The sequence below is a fragment of the Tachypleus tridentatus genome, chromosome 7 (genome assembly GCF_004210375.1).
Source record: "Tachypleus tridentatus isolate NWPU-2018 chromosome 7, ASM421037v1, whole genome shotgun sequence".
In the NCBI taxonomy this organism is placed as follows: Eukaryota; Metazoa; Arthropoda; class Merostomata; order Xiphosura; family Limulidae; genus Tachypleus; species Tachypleus tridentatus.
In genome coordinates this window covers 98,976,867-99,004,300 of record NC_134831.1, presented here as the reverse complement: position 1 = coordinate 99,004,300, position 27,434 = coordinate 98,976,867, and the positions used below count along the sequence as shown (strand labels likewise).

Sequence of the window (27,434 nt, the reverse complement as noted above, 5' to 3'; positions counted from 1 at the left end):
CTTGTTAATCTTCCATGGTGAGCCATAAAAATTGGCTAGTGACCATGGAAATAAATACAATGAGTGTGCGAGCACTTCTTTAATGTTACGTTTCTTTTCTATGCAGTTATGAGCATGTGGCCAAGCGAATGGCTTTCTCCTTTGAGCTACACTTCTCTCCTTGAGGTTAGGAAATGTTTTTAGCTTGTGTTTGATCATATTATCATGAAGTTTTTTGGGGATTTAAGATGATTATTTTTTAATTCTTGGTATGCCTTTTCTCTTGTTTCTTTTACACGAAGGAGTTTATCTGCAGACCCAGCTTTGAAATGAGCGAAGGCAAACGGATGCTTGTTCATTAGTTGTTGTATGTCTGCATAATATACTGATAAGTGCTGTGCATAACTGAGTTTATCATACACAAACATTCAAGGAATGATGGCACAAAGCAAGCTTAAATATAGAAGCCAGTAATATTCACCTGAAAAACGGATTAAGAATAGCATTATATCGGTCATGTCAATACACGACACCCAGAAAGCAGACAGGTTTTTAATTCCTTGTCTAAGTGGCTGTTTAGGCCCCATTTTGAACATTATATTGGAATCCTTACTTAAGGAAAAACACTGAAATATTGAAGAGGGTTCAGCGAAGGGTTACTTGAATGATGTCTGTGATGGAAAGGTTGTCATATGAGGAGAGAGTGAAATCTATCAAACTGTGTTTTCTCGAAAAAGAAAAGTTAGGGAGGATATGATTGGGGTATTTAAATTATAAAGGAAATTGATAGTGTTAATGCATAATCTTTTTTTTTTGACAATGAGGATAGTACGATTAGGGGGTACAAGTATAAATTTTGGAAAGGTAGCATCATGCTATGGCATTTTCATTTTTCTAACAGGGTAGTTGTCTTCAGATGTGAATGAAGTAAACGTAAATAAGTTTTGAAAAGTTTAATAAGTACATGAATGATAAGGACCAGCTTTAAGATCTTTTAAAAATATATTTGTCAATAGTTGTAGTTTAGTTTAGAATATGGAACAGCTGAGGCAGCTCAAGAGGTCCCACGTTGTTCCAAAACGCTACGTTATTCCCATGCAAATATTGGATTTATGTAAACCATACAAAATTAGTGATTACCGGCATATTTATTTCCAATTTTTCACTAATAATCAATATTATTTTGAATGTTTTGCAATAAAAAAAGTTGATCATTTTGAGATAAAACGGAAATGACTCCTAAGCTGTAGTAAATATCAACATGAAATTTCATAGTCTTTTTCTTTTTTCAGTCACACAGTTTAATTTAGTACTAAGTTTGAAGCAAAGCGGATGGAGGTAAGTACTAACACTTAGAAATGACATTTACTTGGAAGACTCCCCCTCGAGGTTAGAAAATCACAAATCCAGCAGAAGCATCAGATTTTATTCAGTGGTGAAGCAAGTGAGGGACAAGGTCTCCTTCTGAGGTGACAGATGTTATTTGTGTTTGGAGGGACTATTTGTCTCAAAGGTTTTATCAAGGTGGATTAATAACCCAAATCTGAGTCCCGTTAAAGAGCATACATTTTCTTATTTTAGCCAACAGACTCTTCATATTTACTTCTTCGGTAATTTTTCAAATTTTTACTGGAGGGTCAATTTGGAGCAGAGCGTTCTCTCGGGACAAATCCCCCTCTTGGCACTGGCACTGCACAAAACATAGGGGATGCGGAGAAGACGATGAAAAAATATAAAAAAATCGATTTTAACCAGATGTTTATCATGCCAAAACAGTTCATATCGAAATTACGTTTTCATAAAACATAAACTTTAGAATTTGCTACCTCAGATGGAACAAATCGGTCATTTTTAGGGCCCTCTCATGGATTACAATATGAAACTTCAAACAAAACAACATCGTAATTTATCTTCGGCTGGGACGAGTAGATAGTATTTTATTTCACCATTTTGAGCAATAGTTTGTGTAATAATAATATGAATACAGGGTGAAATATTGGACTGTGAAAGTATAAACGTCTTCCCTGTTTCTGGTAGGAACGAGTTGAGAAAACTAGTAATACATGTACGAATATTAATATCCACTGTTTTCTATACAAACGCGGAGTTATAAAATTGGTCAATTTGTTTGTTTTTGATATCGTAACTAAAGGGCGGTATTTAGCAAACATTTTTACAAGTGCTCAAAGTAATGCTGTAACATTAATTTATTAAAGTTTAAGTTAAATTTTAAATTTAGTTAACTTGTACTTAAAAAAATGTTAAAGAGGTGAGTTAGAGTATGAACATATTAAAGTATTTAATAATTAAATTAATTATACTTACGTCAATACTTAATATTTTTCTCACCTGTGCTATTTGCAGTGCAAGCGATACTGCTAGTAATAGTATAGTATTACTTTGTCATAGTTTTACTGGGATTAAATTAACAAACAGTGGTTTTGTTATTATTAACGTTTAATAAAGAAAAGGAATGTTAAAGTTACAGACAAACACTGGGTATGAATTCTTCACTGATATGCACTTTTATTTTAGAATATGTCTGTACAATATGATATTTGTACAACATCCAACCACATTAGAAGTAATTATCATAAGAAAGCTAGGAAAAGGTGTAATTATACTGTTGTTTAAATATATCTAATCTAATATAATGTAATAGTAATATTTGTAAATTTTGGTTTCAACAAATTATTCTTAACAGACAGGGTATAGTTCTGTAACAGACATGTATATTTTAGGATAAATGTCCAATGTAAGTTTACACTATATAGATTGTGAATTAACTAACACATTTGTTTATGATATATGCTCTTTTAATGAGTGCAGTCAATTCTGATTGCATGTAATATATCTCAGTATTATCAAAATGCACTATAATCATTGGTTGAAAATTTGTTAACCCTCAAATTATTGTTTTGTTTTATTTACCTTTGGAGCTCTAAACATATGGTGAGTTCTATTGAGTAAACCTTTTATTTTGTCCATTACTACAGTTATTATAAAGAAAGGAACCAAAATGTGAAACTTCACACATATTTTGTGTATATAAAAAAAATTGGAACCCGAACAGTTATTAGAAGGATAGTTAAAGTTACCTTTTGTTTAACAGTTATTAGAAGGATAGTTACAGTTACCTTTTGTTTAACAGTTATTAGAAGAATAGTTACAGTTACCTTTTGTTTAACAGTTATTAGAAGGATAGTTACAGTTACCTTTTGTTTAACAGTTATTAGAAGAATAGTTACAGTTACCTTTTGTTTAACAGTTATTAGAAGGATAGTTAAAGTTACCTTTTGTTTAACAGTTATTAGAGGGATAGTTACAGTTACCTTTTGTTTAATTTTTTTTTGTGCTTTACATGTTACTAACAGTTATGTACCTATGAGGAATTTGTTATATAAGTAGTTTAGAAGAAAAGCTGGTGAAATACATATGCACCTCAGAGATAATTCTAAGATTAGGACAGTGGTATAGCAGACAAACATGTCATTATTCAAATGTAAACATTTGGTAGTTGCTTTTGAAACTATGTCTTAGTTAATCATATTACCAGAAGTGTGGTTGAAGGACATAAATGATAAGGTAAGTGAGGTAATATAAAGGGTGTAGCATTGACAAAAGTTTTATTATTCACATAGGGGCTAATGTTGCATGTAAGGGTAATTAATAAAGATTGGCATGATGTTACTCTGGGGATATAATTCTAAGTAGGTTGAATATTAGGCTAAGGACGATATGTAGGGATGAACAGGTGTTTTGTTTTTTCAGATACAAAAAGCTGGAAGAAATATGTTGAAAGTTTTTGTAGCAGAATATTGTCAAGATAGCTCTTTTATGATACAATTGCTACTACTGCAAATTAATCGTTAACGTGTTTCTCTGAATCAAATTTAACAGTAAGGTCTAGCACTTATTTGAAGTGAAAAACATACAATTGTAAATATCACTAATTTATGTAGACATGTTATAATTGTCTAAAAATCAAGAGATAACTTTGTCTGGTTGTTTATATTATTATTGTTCTTTACTTTTGTGTAGTTGTTATTGATTTGGATATGAACCAGTGAAATAATATTGTGACATTTAGGATAAAAGATAGTCTTTAGATGGCTTAATTCTGGATACAGTTGGGTCATTCCATGTCAAATCATCCAGATTTTGGACAATTTTCCAGGTGACCCCTTCGGAATGCCTTGAAAAAATTTACAAGTGTTCATTTACCCATATAATGAAACATTACCAAAGATAAGATCAATATCTCTAATAGCTTCTGATTTAGAGCCCTATAAACTTTAGTTAATTTTTTGTTATTTTTGGCAAATTCATTTTCGTGCAACTTTGGCTGCTTAAAGCTGCAAGACTAATGGTGGTAGAAGGCTGAAATTTGCAACACTGACTGAATTAATCTCACAGAATTCAAAAATGGTCTCAAACCAAGTTTATCTCTCTTAGGATTTTCATAGTGAGGCTGTAAAATCACCTGAAAACCCCAAATCATAAAAAAACATTGGTTTATTTAATAAGCTATAGCTCTAAGACTTAATATGATACAAAGCTGAATATTGTTTTCTAATTTCCTATAACATATCAGTTGATAAATCAGCAATTGTTGTAATTAAAAGTCTGTTAGATCTCCTGTAAAAAAATGTAGCTGCAAGCAACTTTTTATGATGTAGCTCAAAATAGCCCTACTTCAGGTCACAGTTTGACCATGTCACCAATTATTCAGCCTTTTCAGATTTTTACCATATATTCTTACATCTCTGAATATGATCTACAATAAAAATCAAGATGGTGTTCAACCTACTTTTTGAGTTATAGTTTTTTAACGTATCCCCTGACCATATGTTGTTTACTTGGAAAAAAAAACCACTTCAAGTCAGGTGTGTTACTGTGTGCAAATATATCCATACAATTTTGAAATAATTTATGAATCCCATTGAAATATTCTAATCAGCCTTTACCATATATTCTTACATCTCTGAACATGATCTTAAAAAAAAATCAAGGTTGTGAAAAATAATAAATTATCAATTTTTAAGTGTCTCTGATATGCACCATTGGGCAAAGAACCACATTCAGGGCATTCAGTTCTTTCTTGTCAATCAGGAATCAGTCCTGCAGAATTATGTAAAGTTTGATCAACTTGAGCACTATGAAAAACACAAAACTGTGGCAGGTATTAGGTCACATCATAGCTTTATTCTACCAACACATTCTATATGAGAAGGTGATGATGTGTACACAGTTGTAACTGTTGGTAGTAGCAGTGAAAGTGATGCTACAGCAGCTCAAATAGAGTCTAATGATAGCAATGACAATTATCAGCCAGGGAAATATGTAGCATGCATATACGATCATGAATGGTTGTGTGAAACATAAAAGATAGATCAGATGAACATTCCAATGTGTTGGTGTTATTTATGAAGAAATCAAGAAATGAACTGTTCTCTTGGCCTGCAAGGTCACATAAAGATGAAAGCTGGATTCCTTTCCAACATATTCTTTGTCTGATAGTGCACCTACCATGCAAGGCAGATATGCATGCCACTATGTTCTAAGTCAAAGTGACCTCAACATAGTCAAACTTGAATTTCAGAAATTTATTCAAGCTTTCTGAACAAAGCAATGTTTATTTGATGTTGTTAAGGCTGATTTATCGCCAAAGCAGTTTTTGGAACATTTCATTGTCACGATTATTGCAGTTTGGTGTGACTATACTCTTTCTCAGTTATCCTTTGTTGTAGCACTGAGCTTTTTGTGTCTGATTTACCTTTGAATTAATTATATTATGATTCTTAAACTCAGCCATATCTGTAATGCATACACAATATATTTGCATTGCCATGTGATCTAACTAGTTATGCCAATAAACTTGTTCAGAAATGAATTAATTCTTTCTTGTATCTTACAACTTCATTATTTTACATTGTGAAAGGCTGGTTAGAATATTCAAGTGGGATTCATAAAATTTTGACAGGTATTTTTCAAAATTGTATGGTATATTTGCACAAAGTAACACGCCTGAACTGAATTTTTTAAAAAAAAAAAAAACGTATGGTCAGAGGATACTTTCAAAAAATTATAACTCAAAAATTAGGTTGTACACCATCCTGATTTTTTTTTGTAGATCATATTCAGTGATGTAAGAATATATGGTAAAAATCTGAAAAGGCTGAATAGCTGGTGACATGGTCAAACTGTGGCCTGAAGTAGGGCTATTTTGAGCTACATCATAAAAAGTTGCTTGCAGCTACATTTTTGTACAGGAGATCTAACAGACTTTTAATAACAACAATTGCTGATTTATCAACTGATATGTTATAGGAAATTAGAAAACAATATTCAGCTTTGTATCATATTAAGTCTTAGGGCTATGACTTATTACAGAAACCAATGTTTCTTACAATTTTGGGTTTTCAGGTGATTTTACAGCCTCACTATGAAATTCCTAAGAGAGATAAACTTGGTTTGAGACCATGTTTGAATTCTGTGAGATTAATTCAGTCAGTGTAGTAAATCTCAGCATTCTACCACCATTACTCTTGCCAAAAATAAAACAAAATTACCTACATTTTACAGGGCTGTAAATCAGAAACTATTAGAGATATTGATCTAATCTTTGGCAGTTTTTCATTATATGGGTAGATGAGCACATGTGAACTTTTTCAAGGCATTCTGTTGGGGTCGCCTGTAGCCCTCTGGATGATTTGAGATGGAATGACCCAGTTGTTACATAATAAGATTTGATCAGAACGCTGGTTCACTACTTCATCACAGACACAGCATTCATATGTTGGCATTGTTGACATTCATATATAAAATTAGTAAACTTGATAAAGGAAGTCTTAAGTGCTTAAGTATTCTTATTTAAAATTGATAGACACTTTGATAGACTTTAAAATACTGAATCCTGAAATTGGAAAATATAACTTGCCTATTGAGCAAACATTTGTAGTGTTATTAAACATTGTGTTTTCATCCAAGGTGTATGGTTTAGGCCATCAACTTGAACTGTTAGATGTCAGTAAACTATATATTTCGTTGTTCTTTCTGTATATATTGTGATGATGGTTATTGTGTTCTGTATTAACACATCAGTTTGTGGTGATCAATGTTCCCTCTAACATTTTTAATTTATGTACAGAACAAATTTTTTATATGTAATAGTATCAATGTGTGGTCATTTGGGCTTTAGGCCTATTAATTGCCCAATTCATTAGGACTTTCAGTGTGATGAGACTCCTGACCATTACTGAGAATGTGTATGTATAGAATAATTAAGTGCTTCATACTTGATTGGTTATTCTGTGGCCGTGCTGCTTAGGAGTAACGCTGGTGGTGACCCATACTTTTAATGGACTTCTGATGTTTTGGGTTTATCTTGGACAGTATTTTTTGGCTTATAAAAGCACAAGAAGTATATTAATTCATCTGTCAAAGACACTCTCTAAGTTACTTTAAAAGAAGAATATAACTATAGAGTTGTGGTCGTGTGATTTCAACTTAATAAAAATGTATTAATTCCTCATAACTCTCCTAAACTTGATTTATACTGTATGCAAGTTACCATGGTTTAATGTTAGTTTTTATATTTACATGTACATTTGTATAAAAACTGGGCATTGGATAACTTTACTTGTTTTTCATTTCTATTGTAAAGTCTGATGGAATGAAGTTTTGCTGTATTGTTTGCTGAGATGGCAGGAACAAAACACAATTTAAGATGCCAAAGTGATGATGATGGCATCTACCGTGTTCCCACGTATTACTATTTGCACGTGTTAGATCAGACGACTAACGTAACAAGAGTCGAAGTTGGACCACAAAACTACGTTCGGAAAAACAATGAAAGGTAAAGAATTTTATAAAATATACGTAACTTATTAACATATAATTGCAATAGGTAACATTTAGTGTTCACACTGCCATTTCCATGAGTGTTATATATTATAATGTAAAATTCATAACATCAGACTAATTCTACTTAATTATACGAAAAACATCTACACTTAACTTCACAAGCTCACTGCACAAACATCATTATGTTTAACAATGTCTTTTAAAATATAGCTTCATATAATTTTTATCAGTTTATCTGAGAATGGATCATTTATTGAAACATAAATCCTCAAAAACTGTTTTATTTATTTTAGTTCATGGAAAAGCATATCAAAGTTTTGTAGCTGTCATGTGAAAACAAATCATAAGATAGACAAATACACTTATAAATATTTTATAGATTTAGAATGGGATGAAGCCTCAACTACAAGAAAACAACCCAACAAAATTAAAAACTTGTTTATTGTAGTAAAGTGTTTACAAGATATTTAAATATATATATTTTTGGTTTTACTTATGACAAAGGAAGTATATGTGAAAAAAATATTTTATTAAATAAGTTTTACTCTTAGATAAACAAGAAGGAAGTCAAAGCCTCTTAAGAAAGACGATTATAAAATAACAGTTTATCTGATGACCTTGAAATATTAATAGAACTCTGCAAGTTTTTGTTCCACAGTTTTATATATACAAAGTTATTTAATGAGATTGTTAGAAAATTGTCTTTAGTATTCAGTGAAGTGGTTGTTGATATAAAGTTACTGATTATAATTTATGTCACACTTATTTTTACATACTAAATTCTCAGAATTTTTAACAATCTAACTACCATATTTTGTAGGCTAAAACAAAAGGGACTTGATAAATGACATACATGCATGACTTCTTGACTATTTGTTCAGGAAATTTTAGAAAAAGACAGTAAGAATCTTAACTTAATATGCATGCTTTGACTTAAAGTACTTGCATTTTGAATTCAAGAACAGGTAATTAGCTCATGTATGTAACACTAGCTGTGTAGTAATTCATGAGTAGTGTGCTTCCCAGTGGCTCAGCAGTATGCCTACAAACTAACAATTCTAGATATTGGGTTTTGATACCCACTGTGAGCACAGCACAGGTTGCCCATTGTGTAGCTTCTGATACAGTACTTTTCTTTGTTTACAAGATTAACTGTTTTCATTTATTGCTGCCTCCTATATGACATTTTTATTTTACTTATGGCACAAGCCTTCTGCTCCCCCTATTGGGATTAAATAATTCCAACATGTCTCTCATGTGAATCATCATGCATCATCTCTCCATCAGTGAGAGCATATAATACTAACATGACACATATGATTCCCTCTGTGTGACTCTAACAAACTATTATTTTGAAGTTTGGCAGCACTTGCGTTCAGGCATGCTGTTTTGTTCTTTATTTCTGCATGTTTGACTTTGTTTTCCTCACAAAGTGGTTATTTCTTAACATAGTTTAATTTATTCAACTCAGTTTTTATATTTATGTTTATCAGTTGATTCAAGTTGCATTCTTTCTGCATGTAAGTTTGGTTGAACCTTTCTATGCAATGAATTCAGAATTTAACCATACCATATTGGAGACTACACCAGCAACTAGAGTTTTTGGCAAGCCTCAGGTGTGGGTGACCTGATGATAATTTTGTTTTTATGCATCAGGAGATTGTGTGTTACAGGGTACAACTTGGCCTCCTGATACCATTTACATGCCCTCTGAAGTTGAGTCGTCGCAAATGCAGTTTACCTTTTTGATGGGAAACCCTCATCCTACCTTTGCATGGTCGTTTGTACCCTGTGGCCTGGTGTTGGATTTAAAGTGAACCAATCAACGTAAGTCCTCACACAGGTTTTGGGTTCTCTGTCTTCCTTCCTTGATTTTCTCTGTTTCTGTTGTGGGTCACAGCTGTGGTACATGGGATTGTTCTGGTTTTATCCTTGGCAATTTTTCATTATCTCTTCTTATGGGGATGTTCTTGCCATTTGAAAGGTTCCAATGTGTATCACAGTTGGGGAAGTTGTTTGCAAGCAACAATAGACATCCTTTCAAAACTGGATGTCATATTTCCAGATCAATAGTTCAGAGCCAATCCTGCTTCTATCCAGGAATGAAGAGTAGTTTTCAGTTCTCTAGTTAATAGGGTTGGTGAAGATGTCGGTACCCTGTGAAGAGGTTTTGGAAGTTATTGTCTTACCGAATATGGTTCACTGTGCCATAACCACTCTACATCCAGGGGAACATTGTTGTTTATCCATTTTTTTTATTGTGAGATTGAATTACATTATCCTTCTTTGGTTAGATCACTTTACTGCTACATTTTCCCCACTCAGATGTACACATTCCACACATGGGTGAAGAGTATATCTAGTCAGGAGTGGTGTGGTTCCTCTCTTCAAATTTTCTTTATCTGTGGAGGTATCCTTCAGATGCTTTTGAAGAATACATCTGTTCTTTCCATGCACCAGTCCTTCCTCTTAATCAATCAAATTCTAGCTAATCTTGTGTCGGAAGTTATAATTTTCCTATACTCCACTCACACTTTTTTCTCTCACTCTTTGAGTGTACCTGTCTTCTGTGACTTTAAACTGATAGTTCAGTAAAGGTGCATAGTGGGAGTCACATACATCATTTGAGTAGTCTGTGCTTCTATCAGTGGAGAGGTGACACATAATGAGTTACATGAGAGACATGTTGAAATCATTTAATTTCAATTGAGGAGAGAAGGCTTGTGGCATGTGTAAAGAAAAAACTTTTACATAGAGGGCAGCACTTACCTAGAATAGCTAATCTTACGAGCAGAGGGAAATACATATCAGAAATATATTTTCAGTACATGAAAATTATAACTTTTTGCTTAAATGTGAAAAAAATTTCAATACTTTGCCATCCTTAAGTGTTTCAACACTATGTTAAGTTAGTTCTATTTATTAAAAATGATATTACCAGCTGTATGAAATTTTATTGTTACATTTAAATGCATAGAAGCTCATTACAAAATATGTGGACAGCTAAATATGTTTAAGTAGCCCTATTAATGAGACAATGCATTTCATGCAGAACGTTAACTATGATTGAGCACACAAGGCTCATCATTTCAGTTAGTTAATACAATGAATGAAGTTGTTCACTTGATTGGTAAATCTGAAGTGGATTGATATGAGCTTGAGAAGAAATGACATGAGTGTATAGTAAATAATCAATATCTTCTGTTGTTGTTAACACATGATCTAACTTTCTCTCAACCGGAAGCACCTCCGTAGCAGGGATCAAATGTAAAAAATGCAGGATTTTCTGATTTTTGTGAAACTTGTAAAGAATTTAGTATATGATGAGAAATGACAATTTCAACTTACGGTTATTATCAAATTGGACAAATATCAACTGAGTTATGATTGGCCACACCATCAGTGGAAACCTCATGTTCTTCTTGTTGATTGATGGGTTTGCTATGCTTCATATAATTGGTCACACCAGAAAAATTGCAGATCTTCAACAAACACCTCTCTCTCTCTCTCTAGGTGTTTGGGTATATATATTTGTATACCCAGGAGGGTCAGGTGCACTAGACCTCACTTTCTAGGTATTTGGTATATATATTTATATACCCAGGAGGGTTAGGTACACTAGACCTCTCTCTCTCTATCGGTATTTTGGTATATATATTTGTATACCCAGGAGGGTCGGGTACACTAGACCTCTCTCTCTCTATCGGTATTTTGGTATATATATTTGTATACCCAGGAGGGTCGGGTACACTAGACCTCTCTCTCTCTCGGTATTTTGGTATATATATTTGTATACCCAGGAGGGTCGGGTACACTAGACCTCTCTCTCTCTCTAGGTTTTATGGTATATATATTTGTATACCCAGGAGGGTCAGGTACACTAGACTTCTCTCTCTCTAGGTATTTGGTATATATATTTGTATACCCATGAGGGTCAGGTACACTAGACTTCTCTCTCTCTCTAGGTATTTGGTATATATATTTGTATACCCAGGAGGGTCAGGTACACTAGACCTCTCTCTCTCTCTAGGTATTTGGTATATATATTTGTATACCCAGGAGGGTCAGCTACACTTGACCTCTCTCTCTAGGTATTTGGTATATATATTTGTATACCCAGGAGGGTCAGGTACACTAGACCTCTCTCTCTAGGTATTTGGTATATATATTTGTATACCCAGGAGGGTCGGGTACACTAGACCCCTCTCTCTCTATCGGTATTTTGGTATATATATTTGTATACCCAGGAGGGTCGGGTACACTAGACCTCTCTCTCTCTCTAGGTTTTATGGTATATATATTTGTATACCCAGGAGGGTCAGGTACACTAGACCTCACTTTCTAGGTATTTGGTATATATATTTATATACCCAGGAGGGTTAGGTACACTAGACCTCTCTCTCTCTATCGGTATCTTGGTATATATATTTGTATACCCAGGAGGGTCGGGTACACTAGACCTCTCTCTCTCTATCAGTATTTTGGTATATATATTTGTATACCCAGGAGGGTCGGGTACACTAGACCTCTCTCTCTCTATCGGTATTTTGGTATATATATTTGTATACCCAGGAGGGTCGGGTACACTAGACCTCTCTCTCTCTATCGGTATTTTGGTATATATATTTGTATACCCAGGAGGGTCAGGTACACTAGACCTCTCTCTCTCTCTAGGTATTTTGGTATATATATTTGTATACCCAGGAGGGTCAGGTACACTAGACCTCTCTCTCTCTCTAGGTATTTGGTATATATATTTGTATACCCAGGAGGGTCAGGTACACCAGACCTCTCTCTCTCTCTAGGTATTTGGTATATATGTATGTATACCAAGGAGGGTCAGCTACACTTGACCTCTCTCTCTAGGTATTTGGTATATATATTTGTATACCCAGGAGGGTCAGGTACACTAGACCTCTCTCTCTCTAGGTATTTGGGTATATATATTTGTATACCCAGGAGGGTCAGGTACACTAGACCTCTCTCTCTCTAGGTATTTTGGTATATATATTTGTATACCCAGGAGGGTCAGGTACACTAGACCTCTCTCTCTCTAGGTATTTGGTATATATATTTGTATACCCAGGAGGGTCAGGTACACTAGACCTCTCTCTCTCTAGGTATTTGGTATATATATTTGTATACCCAGGAGGGTCAGGTACACCAGACCTCTCTCTCTCTCTAGGTATTTTGGTATATATATTTGTATACCCAGGAGGGTCAGGTACACTAGACCTCTCTCTCTCTAGGTATTTGGTATATATATTTGTATACTCAGGAGAGTCAGGTACACTAGACCTCTCTCTCTCTCTAGGTATTTGGTATATATATTTGTATACCCAGGAGGGTACACTCAGGTACACTAGACCTCTCTCTCTCTAGGTATTTGGTATATATATTTGTATACCCAGGAGGGTTGGGTACACTAGACTTCTCTCTCTCTCTAGGTATTTGGGATATATATTTGTATACCCAGGAGGGTCAGGTACACTAGACCTCTCTCTCTCTCTAGGTATTTGGTATATATATTTGTATACCCAGGAGGGTCAGGTACACTAGACCTCTCTCTCTCTAGGTATTTGGTATATATATTTGTATACCCAGGAGGGTCAGGTACACTAGACCTCTCTCTCTCTAGGTATTTGGTATATATATTTGTATACCCAGGAGGGTCAGGTACACTAGACCTCTCTCTCTCTAGGTATTTGGGTATATATATTTGTATACCCAGGAGGCTCAGGTACACTAGACCTCTCACTCTCTAGGTATTTGGTATATATATTTGTATACCCAGGAGGGTCAGGTACACTAGACCTCTCTCTCTCTAGATGTTTTGGTATATATATTTGTATACCCAGGAGGGTCAGGTACACTAGACCTCTCTCTGTCTAGGTATTTGGTATATATATATGTTTACCAAGGAGGGTCAGCTACACTAGACCTCTCTCTCTCTAGGTATTTGGTATATATATTTGTATACCCAGGAGGGTCAGGTACACTAGACCTCTCTCTCTAGGTATTTGGTATATATATTTGTATACCCAGGAGGGTCAGGTACACTAGACCTCTCTCTCTCTAGGTATTTGGTATATATATTTGTATACCCAGGAGGGTCAGGTACACTAGACCTCTCTCTCTCTATCGGTATTTTGGTATATATATTTGTATACCCAGGAGGGTCGGGTACACTAGACCTCTCTCTCTCTATTGGTATTTTGGTATATATATTTGTATACCCAGGAGGGTCAGGTACACTAGACCTCTCTCTCTCTATCTAGGTATTTTGGTATATATATTTGTATACCCAGGAGGGTCAGGTACACTAGACCTCTCTCTCTCTATGGTATTTGGTATATATATTTGTATACCCAGGAGGGTCAGGTACACTAGACCTCTCTCTCTCTCTAGGTATTTGGTATATATATTTGTATACCCAGGAGGGTCAGGTACACTAGACCTCTCTCTCTCTAGGTATTTGGTATATATATTTGTATACCCAGGAGGGTCAGGTACACTAGACCTCTCTCTCTCTCTAGGTATTTGGTATATATATTTGTATACCCAGGAGGGTCAGGTACACTAGACCTCTCTCTCTCTAGGTATTTGGTATATATATTTGTATACCCAGGAGGGTCAGGTACACTAGACCTCTCTCTCTCTCTAGGTATTTGGTATATATATTTGTATACCCAGGAGGGTCAGGTACACTAGACCTCTCTCTCTCTAGGTATTTGGTATATATATTTGTATACCCAGGAGGGTCAGGTACACTAGACCTCTCTCTCTCTCTCTAGGTATTTGGTATATATATTTGTATACCCAGGAGGGTCAGCTACACTAGACCTCTCTCTCTCTAGGTATTTGGTATATATATTTGTATACCCAGGAGGGTCAGGTACACTAGACCTCTCTCTCTCTAGGTATTTGGTATATATATTTGTATACCCAGGAGGGTCAGGTACACTAGACCTCTCTCTCTCTCTAGGTATTTGGTATATATATTTGTATACCCAGGAGGGTCAGGTACACTAGACCTCTCTCTCTCTAGGTATTTGGTATATATATTTGTATACCCAGGAGGGTCAGGTACACTAGACCTCTCTCTCTCTCTAGGTATTTGGTATATATATTTGTATACCCAGGAGGGTCAGGTACACTAGACCTCTCTCTCTCTCCCAGGAGGGTCAGCTACACTTGACCTCTCTCTCTAGGTATTTGGTATATATATTTGTATACCCAGGAGGGTCAGGTACACTAGACCTCTCTCTCTCTAGGTATTTGGGTATATATATTTGTATACCCAGGAGGGTCAGGTACACTAGACCTCTCACTCTCTAGGTATTTGGTATATATATTTGTATACCCAGGAGGGTCAGGTACACTAGACCTCTCTCTGTCTAGGTATTTGGTATATATATTTGTATACCCAGGAGGGTCAGGTACACTAGACCTCTCTCTCTCTCTAGGTATTTGGTATATATATTTGTATACCCAGGAGGGTCAGGTACACTAGACCTCTCTCTCTCTAGGTATTTGGTATATATATTTGTATACCCAGGAGGGTCAGGTACACTAGACCTCTCTCTCTCTCTAGGTATTTGGTATATATATTTGTATACCCAGGAGGGTCAGGTACACTAGACCTCTCTCTCTCTCTAGGTATTTGGTATATATATTTGTATACCCAGGAGGGTCAGGTACACTAGACCTCTCTCTCTCTAGGTATTTGGTATATATATTTGTATACCCAGGAGGGTCAGACCTACACTAGACCTCTCTCTCTCTAGGTATTTGGTATATATATTTGTATACCCAGGAGGGTCAGGTACACTAGACCTCTCTCTCTCTCTAGGTATTTGGTATATATATTTGTATACCCAGGAGGGTCAGGTACACTAGACCTCTCTCTCTCTCTCTAGGTATTTGGGTATATATATTTGTATACCCAGGAGGGTCAGGTACACTAGACCTCTCTCTCTCTCTAGGTATTTGGGTATATATATTTGTATACCCAGGAGGGTCAGGTACACTAGACCTCTCTCTCTCTAGGTATTTGGTATATATATTTGTATACCCAGGAGGGTCAGGTACACTAGACCTCTCTCTCTCTATATATATTTGTATACCCAGGAGGTATTTTGGTATATATATTTGTATACCCAGGAGGGTCAGGTACACTAGACCTCTCTCTCTCTCTAGGTATTTGGTATATATATTTGTATACCCAGGAGGGTCAGGTACACTAGACCTCTCTCTCTCTCTAGGTATTTGGTATATATATTTGTATACCCAGGAGGGTCAGGTACACTAGACCTCTCTCTCTCTAGGTATTTGGTATATATATTTGTATACCCAGGAGGGTCAGGTACACTAGACCTCTCTCTCTCTAGGTATTTGGTATATATATTTGTATACCCAGGAGGGTCAGGTACACTAGACCTCTCTCTCTCTCTAGGTATTTGGTATATATATTTGTATACCCAGGAGGGTCAGGTACACTAGACCTCTCTCTCTCTAGGTATTTGGTATATATATTTGTATACCCAGGAGGGTCAGGTACACTAGACCTCTCTCTCTCTAGGTATTTGGTATATATATTTGTATACCCAGGAGGGTCAGGTACACTAGACCTCTCTCTCTCTAGGTATTTGGGTATATATTTTGTATACCCAGGAGGGTCAGGTACACTAGACCTCTCTCTCTCTCTAGGTATTTGGTATATATATTTGTATACCCAGGAGGGTCAGGTACACTAGACCTCTCTCTCTCTAGGTATTTGGTATATATATTTGTATACCCAGGAGGGTCAGGTACACTAGACCTCTCTCTCTCTAGGTATTTGGTATATATATTTGTATACCCAGGAGGGTCAGGTACACTAGACCTCTCTCTCTCTAGGTATTTGGTATATATATTTGTATACCCAGGAGGGTCAGGTACACTAGACCTCTCTCTCTCTAGGTATTTGGTATATATATTTGTATACCCAGGAGGGTCAGGTACACTAGACCTCTCTCTCTCTAGGTATTTGGTATATATATTTGTATACCCAGGAGGGTCAGGTACACTAGACCTCTCTCTCTCTAGGTATTTGGTATATATATTTGTATACCCAGGAGGGTCAGGTACACTAGACCTCTCTCTCTCCCAGGAGGGTCAGGTACACTAGACCTATTTGGTATATATATTTGTATACCCAGGAGGGTCAGGTACACTAGACCTCTCTCTCTCTCTCACTAGGTATTTTGGTATATATATTTGTATACCCAGGAGGGTCAGGTACACTAGACCTCTCTCTCTCTAGGTATTTGGTATATATATTTGTATACCCAGGAGGGTCAGGTACACTAGACCTCTCTCTCTCTAGGTATTTGGTATATATATTTGTATACCCAGGAGGGTCAGGTACACTAGACCTCTCTCTCTCTAGGTATTTGGTATATATATTTGTATACCCAGGAGGGTCAGGTACACTAGACCTCTCTCTCTCTAGGTATTTGGTATATATATTTGTATACCCAGGAGGGTCAGGTACACTAGACCTCTCTCTCTCTCTAGGTATTTGGTATATATATTTGTATACCCAGGAGGGTCAGGTACACTAGACCTCTCTCTCTAGGTATTTGGTATATATATTTGTATACCCAGGAGGGTCAGGTACACTAGACCTCTCTCTCTCTATCTAGGTATTTTGGTATATATATTTGTATACCCAGGAGGGTCAGGTACACTAGACCTCTCTCTCTCTAGGTATTTTGGTATATATATTTGTATACCCAGGAGGGTCAGGTACACTAGACCTCTCTCTCTCTCTAGGTATTTGGTATATATATTTGTATACCCAGGAGGGTCAGGTACACTAGACCTCTCTCTCTCTAGGTATTTGGTATATATATTTGTATACCCAGGAGGGTCAGGTACACTAGACCTCTCTCTCTCTCTAGGTATTTGGTATATATATTTGTATACCCAGGAGGGTCAGGTACACTAGACCTCTCTCTCTCTAGGTATTTGGTATATATATTTGTATACCCAGGAGGGTCAGGTACACTAGACCTCTCTCTCTCTAGGTATTTGGTATATATATTTGTATACTCAGGAGGGTCAGGTACACTAGACCTCTCTGTCTCTCTCTCTCTCTAGGTATTTGGTATATATATTTGTATACCCAGGAGGGTCAGGTACACTAGACCTCTCTCTCTCCCAGGAGGGTCAGGTATTTGGTATATATATTTGTATACCCAGGAGGGTCAGGTACACTAGACCTCTCTCTCTCTCTAGGTATTTGGTATATATATTTGTATACCCAGGAGGGTCAGGTACACTAGACCTCTCTCTCTCTAGGTATTTGGTATATATATTTGTATACCCAGGAGGGTCAGGTACACTAGACCTCTCTCTCTCTAGGTATTTTGGTATATATATTTGTATACCCAGGAGGGTCAGGTACACTAGACCTCTCTCTCTCTCTAGGTATTTGGGTATATATGTTTGTATACCCAGGAGGGTCAGGTAAACTAGACCTCTCTCTCTCTTTATGTATTTGGTATATATATTTGTATACCCAGGAGGGTCAGGTACACTAGACTCTCTCTCTCTCTAGGTATTTGGTATATATATTTGTATACCCAGGAGGGTCAGGTACACTAGACCTCTCTCTCTCTCTAGGTATTTGGTATATATATTTGTATACCCAGGAGGGTCAGGTACACTAGACCTCTCTCTCTCTAGGTATTTGGTATATATATTTGTATACCCAGGAGGGTCAGGTACACTAGACCTCTCTCTCTCTCTAGGTATTTGGTATATATATTTGTATACCCAGGAGGGTCAGGTACACTAGACCTCTCTCTCTCTAGGTATTTGGTATATATATTTGTATACCCAGGAGGGTCAGGTACACTAGACCTCTCTCTCTCTAGGTATTTGGTATATATATTTGTATACCGAGGAGGGTTAGGTACACTAGACCTCTCTCTCTCTCTAGGTTTTATGGTATATATATTTGTATACCCAGGAGGGTCAGGTACACTAGACCTCTCTCTCTCTCTAGGTATTTGGTATATATATTTGTATACCCAGGAGGGTCAGGTACACTAGACCTCTCTCTCTCTAGGTATTTGGTATATATATTTGTATACCCAGGAGGGTCAGGTACACTAGACCTCTCTCTCTCTAGGTATTTGGTATATATATTTGTATACCCAGGAGGGTCAGGTACACTAGACCTCTCTCTCTCTAGGTATTTGGTATATATATTTGTATACCCAGGAGGGTCAGGTACACTAGACCTCTCTCTCTCTCTAGGTATTTGGTATATATATTTGTATACCCAGGAGGGTCAGGTACACTAGACCTCTCTCTCTTTGGTATATATATTTGTATACCCAGGAGGGTCAGGTACACTAGGTATTTTGGTATATATATTTGTATACCCAGGAGGGTCAGGTACACTAGACCTCTCTCTCTCTAGGTATTTGGTATATATATTTGTATACCCAGGAGGGTCAGGTACACTAGACCTCTCTCTCTCTCTCTAGGTATTTGGTATATATATTTGTATACCCAGGAGGGTCAGGTACACTAGACCTCTCTCTCTCTCTAGGTATTTGGTATATATATTTGTATACCCAGGAGGGTCAGGTACACTAGACCTCTCTCTCTCTAGGTATTTGGTATATATATTTGTATACCCAGGAGGGTCAGGTACACTAGACCTCTCTCTCTCTAGGTATTTGGTATATATATTTGTATACCCAGGAGGGTCAGGTACACTAGACCTCTCTCTCTCTAGGTATTTGGTATATATATTTGTATACCCAGGAGGGTCAGGTACACTAGACCTCTCTCTCTCTCTAGGTATTTGGTATATATATTTGTATACCCAGGAGGGTCAGGTACACTAGACCTCTCTCTCTCTAGGTATTTGGTATATATATTTGTATACCCAGGAGGGTCAGGTACACTAGACCTCTCTCTCTCTCTAGGTATTTGGTATATATATTTGTATACCCAGGAGGGTCAGGTACACTAGACCTCTCTCTCTCTCTAGGTATTTGGATATATATATTTGTATACCCAGGAGGGTCAGGTACACTAGACCTCTCTCTCTCTAGGTATTTTGGTATATATATTTGTATACCCAGGAGGGTCAGGTACACTAGACCTCTCTCTCTCTCTAGGTATTTGGTATATATATTTGTATACCCAGGAGGGTCAGGTACACTAGACCTCTCTCTCTCTCTCTAGGTATTTGGTATATATATTTGTATACCCAGGAGGGTCAGGTACACTAGACCTCTCTCTCTCTCTAGGTATTTGGTATATATATTTGTATACTCAGGAGAGTCAGGTACACTAGACCTCTCTCTCTCTAGGTATTTGGTATATATATTTGTATACCCAGGAGGGTCAGGTACACTAGACCTCTCTCTCTCTGGGTATTTGGTATATATATTTGTATACCCAGGAGGGTCAGGTACACTAGACCTCTCTCTCTCTAGGTATTTGGGTATATATATTTGTATACCCAGGAGGGTCAGGTACACTAGACCTCTCTCTCTCTCTAGGTATTTTGTATATATATTTGTATACCCAGGAGGGTCAGGTACACTAGACCTCTCTCTCTCTCTATATTTTGGTATATATATTTGTATACCCAGGAGGGTCAGGTACACTAGACCTCTCTCTCTCTAGGTATTTGGTATATATATTTGTATACCCAGGAGGGTCAGGTACACTAGACCTCTCTCTCTCTCTAGGTATTTGGTATATATATTTGTATACCCAGGAGGGTCAGGTACACTAGACCTCTCTCTCTCTCTAGGTATTTGGTATATATATTTGTATACCCAGGAGGGTCAGGTACACTAGACCTCTCTCTCTCTCTAGGTATTTGGTATATATATTTGTATACCCAGGAGGGTCAGGTACACTAGACCTCTCTCTCTCTAGGTATTTGGTATATATATTTGTATACCCAGGAGGGTCAGGTACACTAGACCTCTCTCTCTCTCAGGTACACTAGACCTCTCTCTCTAGGTATTTGGTATATATATTTGTATACCCAGGAGGGTCAGGTACACTAGACCTCTCTCTCTCTAGGTATTTGGTATATATATTTGTATACCCAGGAGGGTCAGGTACACTAGACCTCTCTCTCTCTAGGTATTTGGTATATATATTTGTATACCCAGGAGGGTCAGGTACACTAGACCTCTCTCTCTCTCTAGGTATTTGGTATATATATTTGTATACCCAGGAGGGTCAGGTACACTAGACCTCTCTCTCTCTAGGTATTTGGTATATATATTTGTATACCCAGGAGGGTCAGGTACACTAGACCTCTCTCTCTCTCTAGGTATTTGGTATATATATTTGTATACCCAGGAGGGTCAGGTACACTAGACCTCTCTCTCTCTCTAGGTATTTGGTATATATATTTGTATACCCAGGAGGGTCAGGTACACTAGACCTCTCTCTCTCTAGGTATTTGGTATATATATTTGTATACCCAGGAGGGTCAGGTACACTAGACCTCTCTCTCTCTCTCTAGGTATTTGGGTATATATATTTGTATACCCAGGAGGCTCAGGTACACTAGACCTCTCTCTCTCTAGGTATTTGGTATATATATTTGTATACCCAGGAGGGTCAGGTACACTAGACCTCTCTCTCTCTAGGTATTTGGTATATATATTTGTATACCCAGGAGGGTCAGGTACACTAGACCTCTCTCTCTCTCTAGGTATTTGGTATATATATTTGTATACCCAGGAGGGTCAGGTACACTAGACCTCTCTCTCTCTCTAGGTATTTGGTATATATATTTGTATACCCAGGAGGGTCAGGTACACTAGACCTCTCTCTCTCTCTCTAGGTATTTGGTATATATATTTGTATACCCAGGAGGGTCAGGTACACTAGACCTCTCTCTCTCTCTAGGTATTTGGTATATATATTTGTATACCCAGGAGGGTCAGGTACACTAGACCTCTCTCTCTCTAGGTATTTGGTATATATATTTGTATACCCAGGAGGGTCAGGTACACTAGACCTCTCTCTCTCTCTCTAGGTATTTGGTATATATATTTGTATACCCAGGAGGGTCAGGTACACTAGACCTCTCTCTCTCTCTAGGTATTTGGTATATATATTTGTATACCCAGGAGGGTCAGGTACACTAGACCTCTCTCTCTCTAGGTATTTGGTATATATATTTGTATACCCAGGAGGGTCAGGTACACTAGACCTCTCTCTCTCTCTCTAGGTATTTGGTATATATATTTGTATACCCAGGAGGGTCAGCTACACTAGACCTCTCTCTTTAGGTATTTGGTATATATATTTGTATACCCAGGAGGGTCAGGTACACTAGACCTCTCTCTCTCTCTAGGTATTTGGTATATATATTTGTATACCCAGGAGGGTCAGGTACACTAGACCTCTCTCTCTCTATTTGGTATATATATTTGTATACCCAGGAGGGTCAGGTATTTGGTATATATATTTGTATACCCAGGAGGGTCAGGTACACTAGACCTCTCTCTCTCTAGGTATTTGGTATATATATTTGTATACCCAGGAGGGTCAGGTACACTAGACCTCTCTCTCTCTAGGTATTTGGTATATATATTTGTATACCCAGGAGGGTCAGGTACACTAGACCTCTCTCTCTCTAGGTATTTGGTATATATATTTGTATACCCAGGAGGGTCAGGTACACTAGACCTCTCTCTCTCTAGGTATTTGGTATATATATTTGTATACCCAGGAGGGTCAGGTACACTAGACCTCTCTCTCTCTAGGTATTTGGTATATATATTTGTATACCCAGGAGGGTCAGGTACACTAGACCTCTCTCTCTCTAGGTATTTGGTATATATATTTGTATACCCAGGAGGGTCAGGTACACTAGACCTCTCTCTCTCTAGGTATTTGGTATATATATTTGTATACCCAGGAGGGTCAGGTACACTAGACCTCTCTCTCTCTCTAGGTATTTGGTATATATATTTGTATACCCAGGAGGGTCAGGTACACTAGACCTCTCTCTCTCTCCAGGAGGGTCAGGTATTTTTTGGTATATATATTTGTATACCCAGGAGGGTCAGGTACACTAGACCTCTCTCTCTCTAGGTATTTGGTATATATATTTGTATACCCAGGAGGGTCAGGTACACTAGACCTCTCTCTCTCTCTAGGTATTTGGTATATATATTTGTATACCCAGGAGGGTCAGGTACACTAGACCTCTCTCTCTCTAGGTATTTGGTATATATATTTGTATACCCAGGAGGGTCAGGTACACTAGACCTCTCTCTCTCTAGGTATTTGGTATATATATTTGTATACCCAGGAGGGTCAGGTACACTAGACCTCTCTCTCTAGGTATTTGGTATATATATTTGTATACCCAGGAGGGTCAGGTACACTAGACCTCTCTCTCTCTAGGTATTTGGTATATATATTTGTATACCCAGGAGGGTCAGGTACACTAGACCTCTCTCTCTCTCTAGGTATTTGGTATATATATTTGTATACCCAGGAGGGTCAGGTACACTAGACCTCTCTCTCTCTAGGTATTTGGTATATATATTTGTATACCCAGGAGGGTCAGGTACACTAGACCTCTCTCTCTCTCTAGGTATTTGGTATATATATTTGTATACCCAGGAGGGTCAGGTACACTAGACCTCTCTCTCTCTAGGTATTTGGTATATATATTTGTATACCCAGGAGGGTCGGGTACACTAGACCTCTCTCTCTCTATCGGTATTTTGGTATATATATTTGTATACCCAGGAGGGTCAGGTACACTAGACCTCTCTCTCTATATGGTATTTTGGTATATATATTTGTATACCCAGGAGGGTCAGGTACACTAGACCTCTCTCTCTCTCTCTAGGTATTTGGTATATATATTTGTATACCCAGGAGGGTCAGGTACACTAGACCTCTCTCTCTCTCTAGGTATTTGGTATATATATTTGTATACCCAGGAGGGTCAGGTACACTAGACCTCTCTCTCTCTCTCTAGGTATTTGGTATATATATTTGTATACCCAGGAGGGTCAGGTACACTAGACCTCTCTCTCTCTCTAGGTATTTGGTATATATATTTGTATACCCAGGAGGGTCAGGTACACTAGACCTCTCTCTCTCTAGGTAGGTATTTGGTATATATATTTGTATACCCAGGAGGGTCAGGTACACTAGACCTCTCTCTCTCTCTAGGTATTTGGTATATATATTTGTATACCCAGGAGGGTCAGGTACACTAGACCTCTCTCTCTCTAGGTATTTGGTATATATATTTGTATACCCAGGAGGGTCAGGTACACTAGACCTCTCTCTCTCTAGGTATTTGGTATATATATTTGTATACCCAGGAGGGTCAGGTACACTAGACCTCTCTCTCTCTAGGTATTTTGGTATATATATTTGTATACCCAGGAGGGTCAGGTACACTAGACCTCTCTCTCTCTAGGTATTTGGTATATATATTTGTATACCCAGGAGGGTCAGGTACACTAGACCTCTCTCTCTCTCGGTATTTGGTATATATATTTGTATACCCAGGAGGGTCAGGTACACTAGACCTCTCTCTCTCTCTAGGTATTTGGTATATATATTTGTATACCCAGGAGGGTCAGGTACACTAGACCTCTCTCTCTCTAGGTATTTGGTATATATATTTGTATACCCAGGAGGGTCAGGTACACTAGACCTCTCTCTCTCTAGGTATTTGGTATATATATTTGTATACCCAGGAGGGTCAGGTACACTAGACCTCTCTCTCTCTAGGTATTTGGTATATATATTTGTATACCCAGGAGGGTCAGGTACACTAGACCTCTCTCTCTCTAGGTATTTGGTATATATATTTGTATACCCAGGAGGGTCAGGTACACTAGACCTCTCTCTCTCTAGGTATTTGGTATATATATTTGTATACCCAGGAGGGTCAGGTACACTAGACCTCTCTCTCTCTCTAGGTATTTGGTATATATATTTGTATACCCAGGAGGGTCAGGTACACTAGACCTCTCTCTCTCTAGGTATTTGGTATATATATTTGTATACCCAGGAGGGTCAGGTACACTAGACCTCTCTCTCTCTCTAGGTATTTGGTATATATATTTGTATACCCAGGAGGGTCAGGTACACTAGACCTCTCTCTCTCTAGGTATTTTGGTATATATATTTGTATACCCAGGAGGGTCAGGTACACTAGACCTCTCTCTCTCTAGGTATTTGGTATATATATTTGTATACCCAGGAGGGTCAGGTACACTAGACCTCTCTCTCTCTAGGTATTTGGTATATATATTTGTATACCCAGGAGGGTCAGGTACACTAGACCTCTCTCTCTCTCTAGGTATTTGGTATATATATTTGTATACCCAGGAGGGTCAGGTACACTAGACCTCTCTCTCTCTCTAGGTATTTGGTATATATATTTGTATACCCAGGAGGGTCAGGTACACTAGACCTCTCTCTCTCTCTAGGTATTTGGTATATATATTTGTATACCCAGGAGGGTCAGGTACACTAGACCTCTCTCTGTCTAGGTATTTGGTATATATATTTGTATACCCAGGAGGGTCAGGTACACTAGACCTCTCTCTCTAGGTATTTGGTATATATATTTGTATACCCAGGAGGGTCAGGTACACTAGACCTCTCTCTCTCTAGGTATTTGGTATATATATTTGTATACCCATGAGGGTCAGGTACACTAGACCTCTCTCTCTCTCTAGGTATTTGGTATATATATTTGTATACCCAGGAGGGTCAGGTACACTAGACCTCTCTCTCTCTAGGTATTTGGTATATATATTTGTATACCCAGGAGGGTCAGGTACACTAGACCTCTCTCTCTCTAGGTATTTGGTATATATATTTGTATACCCAGGAGGGTCAGGTACACTAGACCTCTCTCTCTCTAGGTATTTGGTATATATATTTGTATACCCAGGAGGGTCAGGTACACTAGACCTCTCTCTCTCTAGGTATTTGGTATATATATTTGTATACCCAGGAGGGTCAGGTACACTAGGCCTCTCTCTCTCTCTAGGTATTTGGTATATATATTTGTATACCCAGGAGGGTCAGGTACACTAGACCTCTCTCTCTCTAGGTATTTGGTATATATATTTGTATACCCAGGAGGGTCGGGTACACTAGACCTCTCTCTCTCTATCGGTATTTTGGTATATATATTTGTATACCCAGGAGGGTCAGGTACACTAGACCTCTCTCTCTCTAGGTATTTGGTATATATATTTGTATACCCAGGAGGGTCAGGTACACTAGACCTCTCTCTCTCTCTAGGTATTTGGTATATATATTTGTATACCCAGGAGGGTCAGGTACACTAGACCTCTCTCTCTCTAGGTATTTGGTATATATATTTGTATACCCAGGAGGGTCAGGTACACTAGACCTCTCTCTCTCTAGGTATTTGGTATATATATTTGTATACCCAGGAGGCTCAGGTACACTAGACCTCTCTCTCTCTAGGTATTTGGTATATATATTTGTATACCCAGGAGGGTCAGGTACACTAGACCTCTCTCTGTCTAGGTATTTGGTATATATATTTGTATACCCAGGAGGGTCAGGTACACTAGACCTCTCTCTCTCTCTAGGTATTTGGTATATATATTTGTATACCCAGGAGGGTCAGGTACACTAGACCTCTCTCTCTCTAGGTATTTGGTATATATATTTGTATACCCAGGAGGGTCAGGTACACTAGACCTCTCTCTCTCTCTAGGTATTTTGGTATATATATTTGTATACCCAGGAGGGTCAGGTACACTAGACCTCTCTCTCTCTCTAGGTATTTGGATATATATATTTGTATACCCAGGAGGGTCAGGTACACTAGACCTCTCTCTCTCTAGGTATTTTGGAATATTTGTTTGTATACCCATGAGGGTCAGGAACACTAGACCTCTCTCTCTCTCTAGGTATTTGGTATATATATTTGTATACCCAGGAGGCTCAGGTACACTAGACCTCTCTCTCTCTAGGTATTTGGTATATATATTTGTATACCCAGGAGGGTCAGGTACACTAGACCTCTCTCTCTCTAGATGTTTTGGTATATATATTTGTATACCCAGGAGGGTCAGGTACACTAGACCTCTCTCTGTCTAGGTATTTGGTATATATATTTGTATACCGAGGAGGGTCAGGTACACTAGACCTTTCTCACTAGGTATTTGGTATATATATTTGTATACTCTGGAGGGTCAGGTACATTAGACCTCTCTCTCTCTATCGATATTTTGGTATATATATTTGTATACCCAGGAGGGTCGGGTACACTAGACCTCTCTCTCTCTATCGGAATTTTGGTATATATATTTGTATACCCAGGAGGGTCGGGTACACTAGACCTCTCTCTCTCTATTGGTATTTTGGTATATATATTTGTATACCCAGGAGGGTCAGGTACACTAGACCTCTCTCTCTCTCTAGGTTTTATGGTATATGTATTTGTATACCCAGGAGGGTCAGGTACACTAGACTTCTCTCTCTCTAGGTATTTGGTATATATATTTGAAAACCCATGAGGG

At 37.7% G+C, this 27,434-nt stretch overlaps 1 protein-coding gene across 5 annotated transcripts in view; it reads left to right on the top strand.

The window, feature by feature from the left end:
* The first annotated feature begins 1,310 nt into the window (after positions 1-1,310).
* Positions 1,311-27,434, top strand: part of LOC143256268 (major vault protein-like) — a 98,937-nt gene continuing 72,813 nt past the window's right edge. Inside the window, exons 1-2 of one of the 5 annotated variants that reach the window (XM_076513249.1) lie at positions 1,311-2,012; positions 7,646-7,837. In XM_076513249.1, the coding sequence (XP_076369364.1) occupies positions 7,683-7,837 (155 nt within the window). In that variant the 5' untranslated portion in view covers positions 1,311-2,012; positions 7,646-7,682. Of the gene's footprint in view, positions 2,045-2,101; positions 2,249-2,344; positions 2,479-7,645; positions 7,838-27,434 lie in introns of those variants that run through there. The other 4 variants (XM_076513251.1, XM_076513253.1, XM_076513250.1 and 1 more) reach the window with 4 other exon arrangements.